This window comes from Triturus cristatus, chromosome 5_1, assembly GCF_964204655.1.
Source record: "Triturus cristatus chromosome 5_1, aTriCri1.1, whole genome shotgun sequence".
Classification (NCBI taxonomy): domain Eukaryota; kingdom Metazoa; phylum Chordata; class Amphibia; order Caudata; family Salamandridae; genus Triturus; species Triturus cristatus.
The window spans coordinates 917,933,122-917,948,195 of NC_140587.1; the positions used below are offsets into that span (position 1 = coordinate 917,933,122).

The following is a 15,074-nucleotide window of genomic DNA, read 5'->3' on the forward strand; positions in this document are numbered from 1 at the left end:
TAATATTAATTTTCCTAACAAACATTAATATAATGCATCAAAGCAGCGTTAGTCTTTTATTTTACATTAGTCAAAGAAGCATTTACGGCCTAGTTCAGTGCTTTAGTTCGCTCTTGCCATTATGAATTTCCCCTCATGTTAGGCCTTTTCCCTGCATACGTTTTTCACTGCATACAGTTAAGAAGTGTTACTGAAGGTTCAATTTGAGCAGGTTTCATTTTCGCGAAAGCCCTGCTCCATCACCAACAACCACTCCCTTTTGCACTCAGGATCACCGTCCACATACTTTTAACGCACTTCGAGCGCAGAGCCAGAAAACCATTATTGTTACTAAACTGGTTTTCTGCACTGTCATTGTGACAAGTGACCAACACAGCACAACCCACTCGCCGCTCATAGCCAATCACATGGTAAGAAACGCTCCACTATTCGAGAGAAAGTGTGATGGCGTTGGACTGGTTAATGTCTCGCCTAGGAGATATCTCGTTATTCACTGGCTGTTGGACATTGTGTAATGAAACGTGACGTCGCATTGGAATTCCAGTACACGTGGCTCAGTAAAAAGTTACAGAATTTGTTTGCTGCGATGCCTATTTCTGAAAGTGTGCCAATAACCTGAAACACCTTGTGAATGGTGTGAGCTGGTTCGCAGTCAATGAGCAGGACTGGCATCAAAGCGGAACTGGGCGCATTAACGACGTTTCACTTCACAGAGGTTTTTGTGGCGCCTTCCTGCGCCGAGAGCCTCCCGATCCGAATGCGAGTCACGGCGCGTCAAGTCCTTTCACGCCTTCCGGGAGCTCTGCAGCGAAGACCCGCGTGAGCCGGTGAGCATGATATACAGTGCTGGTGGTAAATCCAAATAGAAAGGTGTGCAAGTCTGGGACCGCCCCTCTACAGCCAGCATAACCGGCGCTTCATTATTCCGGTTCATGATGTCAGGCGCGCCCTAAAGCAGGCATATTATAAACTGCCAGGAGTTTGGCCCTATGACAGGGGAGTGCACAGTGGTCAATACAACATACGCAGCACTAAAGTGTATAGGCAGCATTCGTAAGTCTCCGAGCGGTCGTACGCCTCTCTATTTATACCTTCGTCCGCGCCCGGCCTTAAGGGTTGTGGTGCAGCACTTCCAGATTATAAGGACGGGTCCTAGTGGCCAGGTGTTTCATTACAGAGAGTAGAAGACAGTAAATTACGGGGGGGGGGGGGGGGTTCAATTGACCATATGCAATTTGTCTTTAAGCCACAGATCCAAATAATCGTATGCAGTAGCATAGTTTGAAGTACAACAGAAAGCCAGGCATGTAGTCTCGGTGTGCAAGTATGCTTTATTGTTGTTTACGTTCCACAAAGTAATTAGATCACGTGAATTGTTTTAATAAGGGTTTTAAAGAGTTTTAGGGTTCAGGTGTGAGTTAAGAAAGTCTACAGTAAGGGCAGTCTAATGTCGTGGCCCCTAGGTCCACATGATGGATAAAGTAACGACACAGACACGGTGTGTAACTGTTCAGAACTGTGCTCGAGCGCTCTTACCCTTTTATTAGCAGGCACACGTCACTGGTGACGCCTGTGATGGATGGGTCTGTGTTGTGGAAGTGAAAGCAAGTCCTCAAAGGAGTGGCTGGACGAAACACTACTCTGTGTCTGGCAGGACACTACATGTCCTCCCACGTTTTATTGAAAAACAACACAAAACAAGTTTAGCCTGTGTAAATAAAACAATAACTCACTGGATTCCATATGAGCCATCAGCAGGGGTGTGGAATTTATTAAAATATCTACTTGTCCATGGGGCAGGTTGCTTCATAAATCTACTTGTCCTGTAACAAAATCCACTTGTCCATTTGGTGCCATGTTGTGCGGCCACAAATTATGGCAGCAATCTCATTAAATAAGAGCTATTATGTAGCCTCTCTGATTATGTGTGGGCTCATACCATAGTAGTGTTTGAATACTAGCAATCCCTTTAAGTTGCTACGTTTCCGCAGATCTACATACTGGGACTGAAGGTAGTGGTAAACAATAGTTCCAAGGTTAGAATGTCCTTTTGAGTCTGTGCATACCTACTAACTTGCATGTTTTAAGGGTTTTCAACAACTCTTCTCTAATCTTTTCCAATACTGGGAAATGTTGGAAATTTACTCCTGACAAAGGCAGACGAAAACCTTCTTCCAGAGTTGGGAAAAAAGTGGTTGGAGGGAAAAGAAACTTGCACAGACTCAGGTTTTCGCGTGAGCAAATCTACACATGCATATTTACTCATGCTAAAATGCAGTTCTCAAATATTTTCTAGGAGTACTATTTCTTGCCCTACTGCTGTAAATTCTTGTGAATTCACGAAAGCCATATAGCTGCCCTTAATGCAAGGACATCTACCAAGGGTGCTTTTTTGAGACTTTCTTTACTAATTGGGCCCCTAATTTGGTCTGGCGTTAACCATGACCTTTTGTGTTTATTAAAATTCTTTCTCTGTATCGGCTGGCTTCACGGTGAGTGACAGCATTCTGCTCTTTCACAAGGAGCATATCGGCAAACAAAGTAGTTTTGTTCAGTGCCAGTAACTAATGTGGCAGTGTGTGCTTTTTTGAGACAAAAAACTATTTTTGCTTTTGCCAATGCTTGTTATAATGGTGAGGGTCCGGCAGCTCTCGCATCAATAAGGTTGAACAAAAATCATGCCAAAACAAGTCACGCATTGCCAAAACTAAAAAGCTGACCACCAATTCATACCTACTGGCTTTGCCAATGTTTGTTTATTTTTATGTTTCCCAAAATCTTATTGAAACTGCTTACACTGTTTTTCTAATATGAATATTTTGGGGAAATACTACCATGCATCAACACATTTTACTAAATGATGCTGCAAAGAAATGGTACCTGAAATTTTACAGTAGTTTAGCAAAAACATTTTTTTCCTACTTTCATTTTTTAGGAACATTTTATATTGACGGCAAATAATCATTAATCTTGCTTTCAAGCTTCTGCAAATATTTGCATCTAATCAGAGACCATTCTGGGAACATTATGGATAGTCTAATATTGCTAAACTTTGAAACCGTGTGTCCACATTTTAATACTGGAACCCCTGTCAGTAGTGCAGTCAGAACTTACATTTACTGAGAGCGCTCACCCTAATAATAACGGCTTTCAATTAATGAACCATAAATACAAGTTTGAACAGCATTAACATATGCACACAAATATTAACTTAACTGCAGGCAGTATCCTTCCCTGATCCTTAATGTGGTACTGCAAACTGGAAGCCAAAGGGTTTGTGCTGCAGCGGGTTGGGCTTGCTTGCCCCAAGGACAAAATGCACATTAAAACTTGTTGCCCTTGACCCCAAACAATATGTCCTGGGCGTCGGGCTATAGGAATTCCACATCCCTGCATCAGGCTCTAAAGTCAAATCAGCGGGATAGCGGTGGACATGTGGGCTGATGGCAACAAACTGCACCAGTATGTCTCCGTCTGCATTCATATTTTAACCTGAGGGGCTCAGGACACAAATGCTGGCTAGGAGACATCCGGGCACTCTGGTAGCAAAGCGGGTGGAAACCTGTCCTTACTCTAAAGTTGCTCTACTACTCTGACGTTAAGGATGATGTGTGGTAGGATTCAGTAATTCAGAACCCTGGTGCATCAGGAGCATGGTCAGAGTCCATTGCGAATTTTAACTATGGGTTTGCTTGATCCACTCTAGACAGCCCTGGTGTACTGTAATCTGTTGGAGCTTCCATTACACGGCCTGGCTACATCATGGAATCTGTCGTGGGGCAAAAGTCCTGTCCATCTTCCGCGCCTGTGGAAGGCCCCTTAGTTGGGTTGCCACAGGACTGCTTGTAGGCTGTACTTGGGCCCTGTGTGTGCCTGCTTTAGGGCAGCTGCAAGACTGACTAGGAGCCACTGCCTAGTCGCTCGTGTAACCTCTGGGGTAGATGTGTCCTGGTCAGGACGTGCTCTTGCTACTGTGGTCTGGATGCAATCCAGGTGAGCAGGTAGTCACTTGTTCTTCAGATCGTCACTGGTACTTCTTGTCAGTTGGTATGGCAATTGATGCTCCAGGGGTGATAATGATGAAGCACTAGATCTGAGCAGGCATGATGGGATTGTCAACCGAGTGGTGAACCTGGGCAACACTAAGAAGAAGAATATATGTTGGAGGGTTGTATGACGTTACAACACATGCCATTACCCTGCATGCCGTTACAACACATACCTTTACCTGGACTTGCTGTCAGGGGTGCGCTGGAAGTTGGAATAGTATAATTTACTATTCCAACTCCAGTGTGTGCAAAAGTAGGTAAGGTGTTGGAGTTAAATCCAACACCTTCTACCCCCTGCAGCAAGCCTTTCACGTTGTAAAGACATGCAGGGTAATGGCATACGTTGTAACGCATGTGTTGTAATGGTTGTTTCCCATGCTGGAGTGTGACATTGTAAATCTGTGGTGCTTGTGTTTGGATCTGCACACGTATGATCTGAGAGTGTGAATATATCCGGGGTTCGTATGTCCGCACGTTTGATTTTCATCTGTTGTCAGGGCAGAGGGAGGGCGTGTTTCAATTTTTACAAGGTTTGAGCTAAATATATCAGTAAGAAGCATATTCTCTTATGGTGTCGGGATCTTCGTGGTGTTCAAGGACTCTCTCACTTTCTCCAGCTTCAGAGTCTAAGGTGGGGAGCATGCTCAGCCCTCCCAGCGCCATCCTCCCACTCCCTGTGATTTTTCTCATCACCCCCATCACTCTCTGATGTCTTTCCCACCCTCCTCCCTCATGTTGTTCACGGCATGTGTTTAGAAGAATTGGAAATGGATCTTTTCCTTTCCCCTGCTTCTGCCGTGCTTTGTTAGCAAACACTGCAAATAGAAGTCACGCGCCAGATTCCTTTGTGTTTCATGCTGCTTGTCCGTGGCTTGGCTCCTTCCAGTGTCATGGCTACCCATCTTTCCCTTCCATGCCCTACATCACTCGGAGCCTGAAGGTCCACATGTCCGCATGGAATTTTGATATCTATCCTTCCCGGTGGAGCGGGCAGCTTTGAGGAAAGTGGATGCAGCCCATTGCAGGCAGCCCTGGGGTACACGGATCCTTACTGTAAAACATATTCACTGATGGCTGGCTGCTTGTTTATATTATTGCGTTGCGAGTTTCCTCTTTAATGAAGCGGGCTCTAATTCATTTTGGGGTGTGTGTTGGTTATTTTAAGGTTTTCAGCAGCTCATCAACACTCAGAAGTAATATGGCCAGGGGCAATAATGATTTTCTTCTTAATAACCGAAGAGAAAAGCAGCAAAGCTCACTGACATCTGGCGGATCTCCCGGCTAAACCAGGGGGGCATGCTCACAATTCGCCTTCTCTTTCCAGCACCTCAGAATCACTCGGCACCACCTCAGCATCACTCAGTACCACCTGTATCTAGAGTTCATTCACCACTTCGTGCACAAACTACCTATCCCTCTCTATCTTCTTTTCTATCTATTCTGTGCAGCTCTGACCCCTATCTATTCATCATGTCACATAATTATACTACTCATCGCACAATTCCACAACTAACCATTCCACTTCAACCCACATAATTCCACTCCAAACCACATACATCCACTCCAGTCCAAAACACATAGATTAAAGATATTGTCATTTACAATGACAATAGCTCTAACTCTCACAAATGTTAGACCTGTTGCATTTCAAATGCCAAATTTTGGGACCATGCATTTGCTGCACAATCACTCAACCCTGACCTCTTGATATTTCCACATCCCACCCCATCCAGATCATGTGTTGCTCCACCACCCCAGACCCTATGCTATACCGTCTGAAATTCCACCCACCCCATACTGTACAACACCCCCTCCAGCATGGATGTAGCATTTATATCCGCACCCCTGTGCTTTTATAGTCTCCAGGCCCTGTACTGCTCGAACTTCATTTGCCTCATCGCTCTGCCTTGCCCCTATAAACCGCCTCCACAGCCCCCCCCCCCCGCTCCTTTTTTTTTTTCAATTAAACCCCTGCCTCTGGGCGACAACCTCCCCTCAAGTGCCTATTTTTTTGCCTTTTCTTTAGTGAAAAGGTCTTTACCTAACTTCACTAGCATACATTAAGTACTGAATTAACTAGAGCATTCCAAGCTTTGCTAAATGTGGTAATAAGCAATACGTTACTGCTTCACCTGTTCTACGCATTACTTATAATACTCAAGCTTGGAAACATATTTTCTTTTTTTTTTTTTTAATTTTTTTATTGACGAGTAACATGACACAGATATCCTTCATACACTCAACCATAATTTTCATCAAATACATTATCTGTATCATGACTCTGATTTTAGCAGAATTAAACCCCCCCCCCCACCCTGAACCCACCCAGCTACCCTTGAGGGCTGAGAGCTAGAGATAAAAGAAAGAAAGAAGAAAGAAAACATCCCATTAAATTCATAACTAATTAGATAATATACATGATACAGACATAATTAATATACATTGCTATCATACTACATTTCAAGAATCAATGGTTTACACAATCCAACCAATTAATCAAAGGAGCCCAAATCAATTCCCCATTTCTGCGGGCCCTTGGGCCTCTCCTTCTAAAAACCAACAGCTCCCACTTCCCTATATTTAGAAATTTGCTAAATCATTCATGTTCCGATGGAGGGGATGGATCTAGCCAAACAGTTGCTAAACATAATCGGAGTACAGCCATTGAAACAAAAAATAACTTTTGCTCGTGGGGCGTCATATCCACTTCAGTTACCCCTAATATAACTGCCTGAGATGAGAGTGGAACTACACGGTGAAACAATATTTCCAGCCATCGTTCAACTTTGTTGAACAAAGGAAGCAAATTGGGGCAAGAAGAGAACATGTGAATAATATCAACCGCAAACTCACCACATCTGGGACAATTAGCTCCCATAGTCCCCCCCCATTGATGAATACGCTGTGGGGTTATATACAGATTATACCAGGTTTTAAAGCATTGGACTTGGAGATTTGCGGATAGGGTAGAGATGTAGCTAAGCCGTAATGATTTTTCACAGACCTCCTGCCCAACATGCAATCCTGTATGCCATCTGCCAAAGTGTTTATCCAAATCGTCTTTTCTTTTTTCGTTAATCATTTTATAAATTGAGGATATTGTGGAATGCCCACCTTTAATAGCCTCGAGTAGCGAGATAGAAGTCCAGCTAACCGTCTTCCGAGAGAGAAAATCCCGGATCTGTAAAAACTTAAAAAAATGGTGATTACTAAGAGTAAATTTCTGTTTTAAGTATTCAAAAGTCCTTACCCCATCCACCGAAACCAAGTCCCCTAGCCTATTGACCCCGTGGGCCCTCCATTCTCTAAAGTATCCATCAGCAAAGATTTGGAGCAGAAGAGTATTACTATTAACTGGAGTGTATAAATGTATTCTACCAATATTAAATAATTTGCGGATAGATGTCCAGATTTTGAAAGCCGCAAATAGACCTTTAAACCTCACACGTTTAAAATATGCAAAATCTATATGCTTAAATAAAACCCCTGAGGTTTCCTCTCCATACACAAGTTTATATATTGAATTTTCCCGCTCCTCAAAATCAGGGCAATCTAGCAATACAGGAATATGTCTCAAGGTGATAGCCCAATAATAAATCTGAAAATTAGGCACAGACCAGCCACCCCTTTCTCTTGGTAGAGTCATATATTTAAAGGCTCGTCTGGGTCTTTTCCCTGCCCAGAGAAACCATGAAATAATACGTTCGATTTTTTTAAACCATATTAAATCGAATAAAACGGGGATAGCTCTGAGGAGATACAATATCTTTGGCAGAAAAAGCATCTTTATAACATTGCATCTCCCCGTGAGTGTTAGGTAAAGATTGTTCATCCGCCGGGCATCTTGTTCAATCCTACACAACAAAGGATTCAAATTAATCTCCACAATCACCTCTGGATTTGAATTTATTAAAATCCCAAGGTATTTAGCAGTCTCAGTAACCCTAGAGTCCACCAGTAAGATCTTATCATTACAGATAATTTGGGTTTTAGATTCATTTAGATGATAGCCAGATAATTTGCCAAATTGAAATGTCAGTTTTTGAATTTCCACTAAAGCAGTTTCGGGTGAGTCTGTTAAAATAGCAAGATCATCTGCATAGCCCAGTATTTTAGTTTCACCACCCTTAGATCTTACTGGACTGATCAGGTTGTTCAAAAGAAATGTTCTAATTAAAGGATCTATATAAATAGCAAATAATAAAGGGGAACAGGGGCAACCCTGTCGAGTACCTCTTGAAATATTAATAGTTCCCGATTGTGTGCCCATAATTGAAATTTGCGCTGTGGGTTGTCTATACATAATTTGTATTGCAGTAATGAATCTTTCTCCTAAACCATAATATCTTAAAACCGCCCATAAAAAGGGCCAGGAGACCCTATCAAACGCCTTCTCCGCATCTAGCAGGATTAAGGCCATAGGGTCCCCTGAAACCCTAGTATAATCAAAAAGTGTGATAGTGCGACGAATATGATTGATTGTTTCCCGACCTGGGACGAAGCCGTGTTGATAAACAGAAACCAGCGACTTGATCACACCAGAAAATCTCATGGCGAGCACCTTGGCATAGATTTTAACGTCACTGTTAATAAGCGTAATAGGACGGTATGAGCCCATGTCTGTAGGATTTTTATCTTTCTTTAAGAATGTAATAATTCGGGCCTTCTGCCAGGACTCAGGGGAAGATTCCCCCATCTGGACTATCTTAAATAGAGCCAACATAACAGGAGTCAATTGAAGGCGGAATACTTTATAGAATTCTCCTGGTATGTAATCTGGACCAACAGCTTTCCCGCCCGGGAGCAGATCTATAGCTTGCAAAAGTTCTTCCATACTTATTTCAGCTTCTAATGCGTCACGTTCTTCCGGAAGTAGTGTGTCAACAACAACCTCCCGTAAATACTCTTGTATTTCCCTCTGATGCATATCATTATCACTTATATCTTCACTATACAAATGTTGATAACATTTTTGAAAAGCAAGCAGAATATCCTTATCCCCGGACACCAAACCAATATCTGGATCTTGAATATTTTGAATACGCGTGGCTATTTCTCTTTCCTTGATTCTTGAGGCTAACAAGTGCCCTGCTCGCTCACTATTTTCGAACATTTTGGATTTCCAGATTAAAAATTTACTGGCTGCCTTGGCCTGAGAAAGTTCGATTATAGCTGATTTTACTAAAATAATCCGATTTTGGGCAACATCGCTATCACCACCCGTCCGTATCTGACTAACCAGATTCTGCTCTGCTTCTGCAAGTGCTGTATATAATCGTTGCAGTTCGGCCTTTTATTTCCTTTGAGATTCCCAGCCAAACCGTGTTGTTTCACCCCTAACCCCTGCCTTTAATGTATCCCAGACATTCTGTATATCTGTACTATCGATGTTTTCTTCCAAAAACCTAGTGATCCATACAGACATATTATCAATATATCCTATATCCTTAAGTAATGCACGGTTGAACGTCCACACGTTAATTTGAGTCCTACAGACCATTGTGTTTATTTCAAGCAAGAGCGGATTATGGTCGGACATTACTCGTGGAAATCTAAAAATACCAGAGCCCTGAAGTAGTACGGGTGAAGCAAAAAAAGAATCCAGCCTTGAACATATCCTATGAGGTGCAGAAAAATATGTAAAGCCGGGGTCAGCCGGATAAAAAAAAGCCCATGCATCCGTTAAACCATGCAGATCTATTAAGTGTTTTAAAGCACGATATACCCTAGGCTTCCTCCCCGTATAAACACTCCCTAGTTGATTTACGGTGCCAGACTCTATATTGATATTCAAATCTCCGCAAATTATAAACGGAGATGGCCAGCCTATCAGCTCTAAGCTGAGCCAATTAACTAAAGTAGGGTCATCCAAAACAGAACCATAAATAGAACAAAGTGTAATATTTTTGCCCTGGAAGTTACCATGTACTATTACCCAACGACCTAAGCTATCCGCAGCGGAACGAGTAATATTAACCTTTCCAGGTCTAACTAGAATTGCAACACCCTTGGTCTTAGCCTCAAGTTTAGTCCAAGACACAAGTTGAAATCCCTCAACCTTCAAAAGTTTATGCTGACTGGCCTCAACATGTGTTTCCTGTAAGCAGAGAACATCCGCCCGCAAGAAGCGCAAATCTTCGCTTATCCGGCGTCGCTTGGACGGATTATTAAGTCCACAAATATTTATTGATAAGATTCTTAAATTAGCCATACAGAAAAAAAAGAAAGATACATCCAGTAGTCGTTTCTCGACCCTTCATACAAACCCAACTTTGGTTGAATTATCATAACCATCGACTCCTGATTTCTCCCAAAACAAATCTCTGTCCGCAGCCCCTCACCCCTCAAAAGCTCTCCCCTACCCCCCCAAAAACAGGCAAAATAGGTCAAATGACCCATATGATGGCTTCCCTTGCCCGAGTGACCCGAGGCCGCTCCCCGCCTCTAAAATCCACTATTCAGCATACCATAGAGACAAAAATGAAAAAAACCCATGTATAATACATTAATGACATCTTTAGCCTTCCCCAAGTCCTTTAAGATATTCTTCAGCCTTAATTTCTGAGGTAAAAACCCGTGTTCTGCCAGAAAATATAACCTTCAGGCGTGCGGGGTTCATTAAGAACACCTCGCACCCTTTCTTTTGAAAAGGAGTAATCCGTGATCGGAGTCGCCATCTCCTTTCAATAGTTGAGTGGCAGAAATCAGGGCGAACAAAAAAAGTATGCCCTTCTGCAGATCTTTTGGCATCAGGTCGGGCTTTCTCAAAGATAGCTTGCCTCAGTAGAAAATTCCCCAAAAAAATCAAAATTGCTCTCGGTTTGGCTCCCGGTTCTGGGCTCTTTTTCAAAGTTAAGGGAAACCGATGGACTCTCTGAATCTCCGAGTCCCATGCCCATTGGGAGAGTTCGGGAAAGGCGGCTTTAAATAATTTTAAAACAAAACCTCTAATATCCACACCCTCAACATTCTCTTCTATCCCCAATAGTCTAAGGTTATTTCTTCGAAGTCTATTCTCGGAATCCTCGATGTGAGAAGTTGGCCTGGTATATGCTGTTCACTAGTTCTAGTGACCACCTTGTACCATGCCAAGCAACCCTTATGGTGTGGTTGTAAGTCAACCTTTTTGGACTAGCTGCCCTAGTGGTAGCGTAGGCTAAGCAGTCTTTGAGGCTAAACTCGTGAAGCGTGTTAAGCAAGCTGTTTTACCAATAGTAACCCCCTTTTATACCAATGAAAGGACACCACACAGATATATATTCAAAATATATATGTATTTATTTCTCAAAGTAACCCCTAGTCTCTTTATGAGCACAGGAGCACAAATCGTCAAACAAGATTATCACAGAATACACAGAAGTTGCACTTTATATGGATAGGCCCTGGTGGCCACTCGAACCATATACTAAAATAGTGGTATAAGTACCACGAACAGAAAAGGGAAAAGGCCTAGGGCCTCTAGAATCGCTGGGCCTACAAGGAGCTAACGTCAGTTAGTGACCAGGAGGTCCACGAGTGGCGTGTGCAGAGCAAATAGTCACACGCGTGCTCCCATAGGTTTCAATGGGTGCGTAAAAAGTACAAAGTTACTGCAAAAGGAATCTTCCGGATGACCTAGGAACTTAAGATTTGGAACACAGGCACTAGAGATGTAATACTACACTTGGGCACAGGAGTGCCAGTTTTACCTCACCCACAGGAAGCGGGTGCATAGGCCTCGAAGTGCGTCGGGTTTCTTCTATCGGTTCCGTGGGGCCTGTAGACAAAAGTGCTGCAGGCGGTCGGTCGGGAAGAGATGCAGTGGATCCAAGAGTGGATCGGAGATGTTGAAGACCTGTAAGCAGAGGGGACAGTGTTCACAGTCACTAGCCAGTGACCAGCGTGGCACCAGGTGGGTACCAGGCGATGTCGGGTGCAAACAGGAAGGAAGGTGTAGCTTGACTCTGCAGCCACGTGGTCCCTGAAGGTCGACGACGTCCAGGAGTCGAGTCACGAGCTGTCCCACGCCGGCTCTCGCTGTCGGCGGTGTCGGCGACTTGATCGAAGCAAACAAGCCTTGGCAAAAGCAATTGTTGTGGGCAAGGAGTTTAAGCTGATGGTTCTGACCAGCAAGGTCAAAGGAACTGCTCCTTTGGAGGGGAGCAAGGGCCAGTCTGGAGCAACCAGACCAGCGGTGTTTGTCGTAGATTTCGTCGCCAAGATGGCCACTAGCCAGCGGGCCAGCAACCGGTTAGGCGCGTCGAGTGGCAAAATGCAGAAGGGCCCCACGCAGATCGTGGAGATGCTGGAGGGCTCACCTTTGGTGCAGATGCTGCTCGAGGGTTGGGCTTCTCAGGACCCATAGCACAACTTGGAGGGAGCCTCGGTTGTTGCACTGGTCAGCTTGTCGTAGTCGTTTCAAGATGGCTGGCTCCACGTGTCTCGGTGCCTCCACGGGTCTCCTCTTTGCAGGGACTGTGGATCGGGCGGTGAGAGGTCTGGAGGTCCAGGTCTTGTCAGTCTCTGGGCTCGGGCTCCGGCGGGAGGCGGCGGCAAAGCAGACGTTGATTCGCTGGATGGTGCTTGCGTTAGCAAGGTGGTCACTCCCTGACCACAGGGGAGATTGGCTTCAGTCCTCTGTGCAGCAGAGCGTCGAAGTTCCCGTCTTCTTCTTAGTTTTAAGTTGATTCCAGGATGTCTGAAGTCTTAGGACACAGCTCCTACCTTTAAGCGGATTCTAGGGGCCGGACTACCTGCTAGGTCCCTCCCTATGGGTGGGACCAGGAAGGGGGGTGGTTACACCCCCAATCCTTTGTCCAGCTCGCCCCAGGCCCGGGACTGGTGTGCCCCAGGACCGGTTTGAACTGGCATATGCACCGAGGCTCCTTGTGAGCCACAGGCATGTCTGGTTTCTTTCAAGCCCTACCTGACCAATACACAAAATCCTGTCTGGGGTGGTGCACGCACCTCCCCTGGCAGGAAACCCTTTGTCCACACCTCCCAAGCTGGAAGGACTCCCAGCAGCAGGAGGGCAGACTTGTGTCTGTGGTGGCAGCATCCATTTTGTGGAGCTGAGGCTATGTCTGATTTTACCCGGGTTTCAGGTACTGTACATGTCGTGTCCCTCTAGAAGGGTGGAATGCTAACCCCGTCGCCAGAATTGGCGAGGGGTTAGTATTCCAATTCGTATGACACCTTACTCGACATGTTTTGATAAAGCCAAACCAAAGATAGCATTTAACCGCGAGGTTCATAATGCACTTAAGAGTATATGGTATGACGATATCTGGAAACAGTAGAAGGAAGTTGTTCCGACCACTGCAGACAGGCTCAGCTCATGCCAGAGCACCATCTCACATGGAACCAAGCACTCTGCCTTCAGGATTGTTAAGGCCTGCCATAGGAGTGACTTATAGGTTACCAGGTGTCCCATTTAAGGTTAGGTATAGGTATACTACACCTAAGTAAGAGGTGATTACACCAACTTACCCCAGCTGAGTGATCAGCCAGTTGTGTCAAATTGTTAGGCCAAGCCTGGGGTGGCATAATACATGCTGCAGCCCTTGGCAGGCCTTGGGTACACCAATGCCCTGGGTACCTAGTGTACACTGGTACAGGGGCTGACAGGGTGATCCACTTCCAATTGGTTATGCACCTAGGGTGCATAGTTTTAATTTAGTAGAGAGAACAGCAGGCTGGGGGTCTGATTGGCAGGCCCACAGCCTTAATATGTCAAAAACCAGTGAAGCAAAAAGCAAAAATTTGGGGTGACCATAGGATAGCAGACCCTACTCTCCTACACTCGAGTTTCCACATTATATCAGCCAGTCTATCATCATTTGAGGTGGTTTTGATATCAGTCTTTTGTAATCCTATCTCAAGATCGACAATTCTTTCCTCCAATGCAGTGGTCCGGGCAATGACCTCAGAGCATGCTTTTGTGTTTCTTCGAATAGCGCCCTGGATCTTCATTGTAGCGAGTTGAGCCCTTTTATGTTCTTGTCGAGCCTCCACTTGTATTGTTTTTAACAAAGCGTAAATCGCAGAGTTAGAGGGAGGAGAATTAAATTCCACATGATCTTCGCTTTTTTCCCCCCCCCACAGCTGCCAAACTCATTGCAGCTTGAGAATAGTCCCACTGAAGTTTGCTGCTAATTTCTGAGCCATCAGTATCCTCATCCTCTATACCGCCCTTTAAAGCAGTTTTAGGATTATTACCCCGGGTAGAAGCCTTCTTCGAGGTACTCGCGGTTCTCGGGGGGCTATCAGGTTCACTACTGGAAGTTGAGCTTTCAATTATCGACCCTCCCTCAAACTCAGCATCCGTCTCTTCTGCAACAGAGAAGAAGCTGTCGCCATCAACCAATTCCAGCGGGGGGGCCTTGATTTTTTCTGCCCTCCCGCCTATGGGGGTTTGAAATGCATGAGAAATTGTGGCAGAGTCATCTAGCCCCTCATATCTCTCTTTATTGATTACTCCACCGCTTATTTGAGGAGCATCAGCCTTTGGTAGTCCCGAAGGGCATTCAAAATTAACCTGACCCCCAGCCGTTTTAGTATCCCCTTCATTCATTTCAGTCACCAAATCCAAAGAGCTTTCATTTCCCTCTATTAGCGAGCCTGCAGTTTGTACAGCAGATACTGTAGAGACCTCCGACTGATTTTTAGCCACCCTGCTCTTCCCAGTAAACATCCCGGGGACCGTTAGCGGTTTCGCCAATACAGAACTTTCCAAAATAGCGGATGTTGTTCCTATTAGATTCACAGCCTTAGCAGGGTTATTACAAGGTAGTCTCTCAAAGACTTTGTCCGCCTTGTCTCCTAGCTTTCCTTTAGCCAGGGAAACTTTACTCGCACTCACCGCTGGCGTCCTTCCTGCCGGCTTCCCCTTCCTCTCTAGCTTGCCGATGACATCCATTTTATCAGCAGCCGGATTTTTCTTTCTCCCGACAGCAGAACCAACCGTCAGCAGCTCACTTGACAGTTTCGCTGCAGCAGCAGAGTTTCCATTTTTGCGGGTAGGCATCCTACCAAACCCGAAATCCT

General features: G+C 44.8%; 1 protein-coding gene across 4 annotated transcripts in view; it reads left to right on the forward strand.

Annotated features, from left to right (window-relative positions):
• Nucleotides 1-424: 424 nt before the first annotated feature.
• Nucleotides 425-15,074, forward strand: part of ZNF622 (zinc finger protein 622) — a 92,883-nt gene continuing 78,233 nt past the window's right edge. The window contains exon 1 of one of the 4 annotated variants that reach the window (XM_085605948.1): nt 425-827. Coding sequence is in view for 2 of the 4 variants with exons in the window: in XM_085605946.1 (XP_085462072.1) it covers nt 990-1,053 (64 nt within the window). In the remaining 2 variants the exon portion in view is untranslated. Of the gene's footprint in view, nt 1,054-3,114; nt 3,994-15,074 lie in introns of those variants that run through there. The other 3 variants (XM_085605949.1, XM_085605946.1, XM_085605947.1) reach the window with 3 other exon arrangements.